The sequence below is a fragment of the Mercurialis annua genome, linkage group LG1-X (assembly GCF_937616625.2).
Source record: "Mercurialis annua linkage group LG1-X, ddMerAnnu1.2, whole genome shotgun sequence".
In the NCBI taxonomy this organism is placed as follows: domain Eukaryota; kingdom Viridiplantae; phylum Streptophyta; class Magnoliopsida; order Malpighiales; family Euphorbiaceae; genus Mercurialis; species Mercurialis annua.
The window spans coordinates 58,014,183-58,021,340 of record NC_065570.1 but is presented as its reverse complement, the minus strand read 5'-3'; the positions used below and the strand labels follow the sequence as shown (position 1 = coordinate 58,021,340).

Sequence of the window (7,158 nt, the reverse complement as noted above, 5' to 3'; positions counted from 1 at the left end):
CATCATAAAAACACTACAAAAACACCATAGATACATTATATATACACACTATTGTTACACTATAAAAACACCATAGTTACACTAAAAAAACACAATAGATACACTATAATACACCATAGTTACACTAAAAAACACGATAAAAAAAATAAAAAAAACACCTAAAAATCTATAAAAAAAAAGAATAAATCATTAAAAAGTAAAAAAAGATATCTGTGAAATTTTTAAAAAGAAGAAGGTATTTTTGATAAAAAAAATTAAAAAAGTAAAAACAAAAAAAAACAATGTAAAGTTGTAAATAAAATAAAAAATAGTGTAGTGTAGAAAATAATTTCTAAATATTATTTTCATCATCCTAAATAAAATGTCACTTTGTTATTTTTGATGTTTTAATTTATGGATCATTTTTTATTTTTGTTAAAAAAATTTAAATTTAAAATTTTATTTACACCTTATAATTATGCATAACTATCTTTAAATAAATTAGCTACTCCATATTCTAACATAGAATATATGTCATTTTTAATATCCACACTAAGAAAGAAAACAAATTATTTATATCTAAAAAGTTGAAAAGGATAAAATTGAAAAAAAAAAAAACCCACCAATTTAACTATATTTTTAACTACCATATTTGTCTAAACGGCATATCATTTTGGGACAGAGAGTATCTAATACATATGACAAGAATCCAGAACTATATACTGCAGTACTTATTTTAATATATATTTATTTTTAATATATTTGAACTAGTTTTTAAAGATTTTTTTTTGTAAAAATTGTTAACAAATTTTTTAAGTCAAGAATATGCCAGTAGCCAGTAGGAGTGTACAAAAGAAACCAAAATTGAAAAATCAAATCATACCGATAAATTTAATTTGGTTTGATTTGATATGATAACAAAAATTCGCATGTTTGGTTTGATATTGACAATAAAAAATTTAGTTACGTTTTAACACAAACAACCGAACCACACCGAATAATTGGCCAAACCAACTGGTTTGGTTAAGTTTGCTTTTGGAAAATAAAAATATTTCGGATAAAGTGAATGCATACTCCATTATGCTAATAGTAATACCTTTGCAAAACGAATATTTACTAGTTAAAATTTTACCCTCTTTGCAGGGATGAAACCATCTCATGGCTGATACTAAAGGTGAGCAAGTATCCATTTTACGGGGGTGTTTGGTTGGTTAAAAGATAAAAGAAAATGAGAATAATAATAGTAGATTTTTTTTGTTTGTGGTTGTTTTGTCAAAATTCATTTAGGAATGAAAACATGATTACTCCTTCAATGAGAATTAGGGGTGTGCAAAACCGAGTCGAAACCGAAAAATCGAACCGACAAATTTGGTTTCGTTGAAAATTGTACATAAATTTCGATTGGTCGGTTCGGTTCGGTTTTGAGTGTAAATTTTTTTTGACTGTTTACATGTAAACCGAACCGACATAACCGAACCAAAATAACTAAACCGACCGGTTCGGTTTGATTCAGTTTGAAACATTTTCTTTCTCTAAAATTTCGGTTTGGTTCGATTTTTAAAAAATCCAAAAATTTGGTTCGTTTCAAACCGAATACACACCCCTAATGAGAATCACTCATTCTCCCCTACGTCATGGGACTGAACTTTTCATTTCTATTGGAATCATCTTAAATAACTAAATATTTTAAAAATAAATTGAACCGGACCGAATAAAAAGAATTATTTTCTAAAACCGAACCAAAATTTCAAGGATTTTTCTTTCAAATCGAACCAAACCAATCATTTTGGTCGATATTTGATTTTTTTTGTAAATTATCAAATCGTATTGAACCTAAATATTTTTTTTAATCGAATAAAAATAAAATTTTAAGAATGTAAAATTTCCATCGAACCGTACTCGTCGGTGCGGTCGGTTTTTTCGGTTCTGCCGGTTATTTTTAATTCGCTTTATTTAAGTTCTAAAAAAATTTATGTCCAAAATCAAACTGAACTGAAAATCTATTTTTTTTCTAAATCACACTGAACCAAATTTGGTTTGGTTTTTAGTTTGGTTTGATTATTTCGGGTGGATTTATGTTATAACTTAATTGGAAAAAATTATGTCTAAAATTGAACTCAACCAAAAAGCGATTTTTTATAATATCAAACTAACCGAACCGAATTAAAATTTTCTATTTTTAGAATCAAATCGAGCCGAACTAATTTTTTCAATAACAAACCGAACCAAAATTTTAAGGAATTTTACTGTTTCAAACTAAACCAGACTCATCAGTTTGATCGTATTTTTGGTTTGGTAGGATTTTCAGTTCGGGTTATTATGGTTTAACTAAAAATATGTATAAAACCGAACCAAACAAAAAAATTAATTATTTTATAATATCAAATCGAACCATTTTTAGTTAGGTTTTTACACTCATTCTCATTCCCAACTAATCTATTGAAACAAACAATATATGCAAAACAATCATTTACATTCACATTCTTTCTCATTTTCATTCCGATTCATATTCCTAACTTTAAATCAAACACCCTTTTAGTTTCTTTTTCGTTTTACTTTTTTGTTATATATATATATTCAACTTTTGTTTATTTAATATATTGTCCATCTTTATTACCGATATAAAATTAACTTCGCCTGTTATCCTTTATATCCCAGTCCAGCAATGGACAATACGATGATGCTACAATTAAAATAAAATAAAAAATGGTCGCATCTAAAATTAGAAAACTATGAGTTATATATTTTTAAAATAATTAATATTTTATAAATATGGTTAATTCCTAAAAAAATCACGAACTTTACACGAAGTTTCATTTTAATCATGAACTTTAAAAGTTGTCATTTAAAGGCACGAACTTTCATTTTGTTTCAAATCTATCGTCAAAGTAAAATCCGGTGTATTTTATCGAACCAAAAATTCCTAATCCTATATACTCTAACTAAAAGATAATAAGATTTAATGTCGATTTATAATTTGGGTCTTTCATTAATGGTTTATTAAAGAATTTAGTCAATAAAAATACACTGAAATGATAGATTTGAAACAAAATGAAAGTTCATGCCTTTAAATGGCAACTTTTAAAGGTCATGATTAAAATGAAACTTCGTGTAAAGTTCGTGATTTTTTTAGGAATTAACCCTTATAAATATTAGTTTTATCTCGGATAATTCTTATTTTGAGCATAATGTATATAAATTTACTTATCACAGCTTACAAACTATGTGTATATATGTGTGTGTGTGTATATAGTATAAGATAGAGTTCAATGCTAACTAATCAAAGGCAATGGACAAAACCTGCTTTCTCTTGTTTTTGTTGATACAGGTTTGGTCACAGCTTGTATCATGCCATAGACCAGTTAAGCTACAGTATCTTCCAGGGTTTCAGGGACCACTTCCATTTGAGCTGGAAACTGGGTGAGCTCTGATCTTATGATCTAATTCAAATATTAATTAGTATCTTTTACCTTAGTTAATCACATCAAAATAAATTATATTGTGGTATCATCAGATATATTGGTGTGGACGAATCAGATGATGTGCAGCTTTTCTATTACTTCGTTAAGTCACATAAAGATGACCCTCTCATTCTTTGGCTAACCGGTGGCCCTGGCTGCTCCGCCTTCTCCGGACTTGTTTACGAAATAGGTAAAACCGCCATACATATAAATCATACTACACAAATGAGTTTTCCTGTGACTTTTTTGATCGTGTTGACAAAATATTTATATACAACATATTAGCTGCGATAAGTTTATATCTGTATTTGTTTCCCAACAAATTTATGACAATATCATTATTTGATTTGAGACGAAATTACTTGGTTTTTGAATGTAATAGGTCCTCTAAAATTTAAGGTAGTGGAGTACAATGGGAATTTACCTACACTGGTCTTCAATCCACATTCTTGGACACAGGTGGGTGTTCTCTGCCAATTTACTTGAGTTAATTCATTACAAAACCGTTAACTTCGGCCTATTTTGCAATTCGGGACACTGGAGAATATTTTAATAAAAAAGTACTGGTGCTGACATCGGTATATACACTATCCAAGTGTTCAGATCAATATTTTTTGATGAAAAAATTGTTCGGAATAATTCGTGTTGTAAGTTATAACATTTTGAAAGTTTTTAACACGCTAAAGTTCATGATTTTTTTTTTACAATTATTCCTTTTTATTTTGCCCGACAAGTTTGGTTAATTAGAGATTAAATTTCAGGTATCCAACATAATATTTGTAGATATTCCTGTCGGCACTGGATTTTCCTTTGCAAGAACTCCACTTGCCTCACAGTCAGGATATCGCATACAAGTAAACCAAACTGAACAATTTCTTAGAAAGGTAAAAGATTTCTGTGCCTGTCAACATTTTTAAATTAATATTGAATTCTTCTGCCTAATACTTTATTATTTTGATTATTGCAATATGTAGTGGCTAATAGATCATCCAGAATTCCTCTCAAATCCAATTTATATTGCCGGGGACTCTTATTCTGGCATGGTTGTTCCTGCAATAGTTCAAAAGATCTCTAACGGTACAATAACACGACTTTATAGGGTTAAATATTTTTGTGGTTATTCAATTATATTATGTTTGTAAAGCGGTTATTTATTTTTCGAACAATGAGCTATAACTCAAATAGTATAAGCGTTAGACAACAAACTGCTAGATTGTAGATTCAATTCCTTTCACAAGCGCTTCCCCTTCCCAATTATTTAAAAAAAAACATTTATTTTTCGAAGAACGGGAGGTAACCTTATCAATTCAGGAATGTGACATATAGCTGGGCAACCGTAAGCCGGACTTAATAAGATCTGCTCTTGATTTATTTTTCGTTTATATATTCTTTTGAATATTGATGCAGGAAATGAAGAAGGTACCAAACCACTAATAAATGTTCAGGTATATAATTGGACTTCTGAATCTTTCTTTCTTCAATTGAGGTCGGATGATTTATTCTTTAGATTGTAAATTCCTGTAAAAATTTGTTTCAGGGATACATACTAGGCAACCCTTCAACAGATCCCAGGTTTGATTATAACTCGAAGATCCGATTTGCTCATGGAAAAGGATTAATTTCTGATGAACTTTTTGAGGTGGATTGATTTAAGTTTGCAATCATGAAAAGAAAAGATTATGCATTTGTAAATATTAACTAACATTCAAGTTAATTGTTCAATTTAGTCCTTGAAGAGAAGCTGTGGAGAAGAATATAGAGGTGTAGATCCTGGTTATGTAGAGTGTTATAAACAAATGCAGGACTATGATAAGGTATAGGTTCATTAATATTTCACTGTTATTGTTGTAAGTATTTGGGTTCTATATAATGTGACATTGACCACAGGCTTAATTTGTTGCTTAGTGTACAGAAAGAATTAATCCTACACAAATTATGGAACCGTTTTGTGCTTTTGGTTCCACAAGAACAACACCAATATTCGGCAGAAGATCTCTCTACGATATGGGATTCTTTGATTTTAGTCTCTCAATTCCTCCGGTTGATTGCCGGGTAAGACCCTTTGTATTCTAATTAATCTCCAAATACAACCAATTAGCTGCCGTTCAATTGGTAACAGAGTTTTATCGTGGGAACTTCTTGCCTAGACTGGATCACATCCACCACTGTAACCACCCCTAAATTATGGATTTAGGTTTAAGAAAACTCAATCTAGATAAGAATTTCTCGTTGAGTCTAAGTCTGCGAGGTCTTGGATTTAAACATAGTCAGAGCCAATCACTAAAAGACAAAATAATTTTGGCTATTTATTATAAACATGACTAAATTAGTAACAATTTGGTTCAGCAATAAGTCCTAACAATTATATTCAAACAATAAAGAACAAGATGACATACTTAATTGATGAAAGTTAAATTTATTTTCATTATCTTAATTTATTTTTCGATAAATTAGTCTATAATTCAAAAAGATTATAATTTTTTTAAATATAAACTAATTTATTATGAAAATAGTATAAATATTCAATTGTATCTCATTTTTATTAAACGGAATATTCATATTTTTAATTTACCTTTGGACATAATTGTTACAATTTGCAAATTGATAGACGTAGACCATTCTGTTGAAATTATTTTTAAAATATAATTCTACCAATGTAGATATAAAATTATTTTAACTTACTAAATATAAAAATCTGCCAATGATCTCCACCTTTTTCTCAGAGACCTACTTACTGATCACTTGTATAGGACTATGCATATGTGCTATCTGAATATTGGGCCAATGATAAGACCGTCAGGAAAGCACTTCATATACAAGAGGTACAAAAACTAATACTATTTGAGAGATTAAACTTCTAATTAATAGCAGCTTATAAGTTCAAAATTGAGGCAATAAATAAAAATTGGTGCAGGGAAGTACAGAGAGATGGATGCGATGCAATTACGGAATAAACTACACATACGATATAGCTAGCGGTAGCACTATCAACTATCACAAATTTCTTGCAAGCAAAGGTTATCGTTCATTAATCTACAGGTTAGCTCCTAATTATCTCATTTAATTATTTCTACAATATTATCCGTACGTTTTCGGTTTTTATTGTAAGTTATTCTTACGTAATTTGAAACAGCGGTGACCATGATATGGTCGTGCCATTTGTGGGTACTCAAGCATGGATACGATCTCTGAATTATTCAATTGTCGATGATTGGCGACCATGGTTGGTTCAAGGCCAAGTTGCAGGGTTTGTCCTCAATTTTGAACTAGATAAATTAATATTTTATAATTTAATTAAAAGTTTCATAGATCATAGAATAAGAATTTATTCTGAAGAATGATTAATTTGGACAATTACTTAATGACTTGAACAGATACACAAGAACATACTCGAATCAAATGACATTTGCGACCGTAAAGGTAATAATTAATTGTAAATTATAAACTTAGTTTTTACTTTAATCAAAATAAATCTGCATTTGTCAAAAGAAAGCTGATAAAATTGCAGGGAGGAGGACATACAGCTCCAGAATACAAACCTGAAGAATGCTTTGAGATGTATAAAAGATGGCTAAGTCAAGAACCATTGTAATTCATCAGATGAAAAAATACTGACAGTAATATGCTTAATTTTAGAGTTAGAGAACTGTACTTTTCTTGATTAATTTTCTGTAGCAGATGATGCATTACTTCAGTAAATCAGTTCTTGCAAAATGAA

General features: G+C 29.3%; 1 protein-coding gene across 1 annotated transcript; it reads left to right on the top strand.

Moving 5' to 3' along the window:
• Positions 1-3,238: 3,238 nt before the first annotated feature.
• On the top strand, positions 3,239-7,158 carry LOC126665387 (serine carboxypeptidase-like 17). The gene is made up of 14 exons (XM_050358170.2): positions 3,239-3,399; positions 3,494-3,630; positions 3,823-3,899; positions 4,202-4,324; positions 4,415-4,517; positions 4,848-4,885; positions 4,978-5,079; positions 5,168-5,254; positions 5,346-5,492; positions 6,191-6,262; positions 6,355-6,479; positions 6,574-6,687; positions 6,815-6,860; positions 6,949-7,158. The coding sequence occupies exons 1-14, from the start codon at positions 3,269-3,271 to the stop codon at positions 7,030-7,032; spliced, it is 1,386 nt and encodes a 461-aa protein (XP_050214127.1). The 5' UTR covers positions 3,239-3,268; the 3' UTR covers positions 7,033-7,158.

Bases quoted from the DNA above. Each gene is read 5' to 3' on its own strand.
- LOC126665387 (XM_050358170.2), top strand. From the start codon at position 3,269: ATGGACAAAACCTGCTTTCTCTTGTTTTTGTTGATACAGGTTTGGTCA. The intron at 5,493-6,190 runs GTAAGACCCTTT...TCACTTGTATAG, and splicing joins TTCCTCCGGTTGATTGCCGG to GACTATGCATATGTGCTATC. The intron at 6,861-6,948 runs GTAATAATTAAT...ATAAAATTGCAG, and splicing joins TGACATTTGCGACCGTAAAG to GGAGGAGGACATACAGCTCC.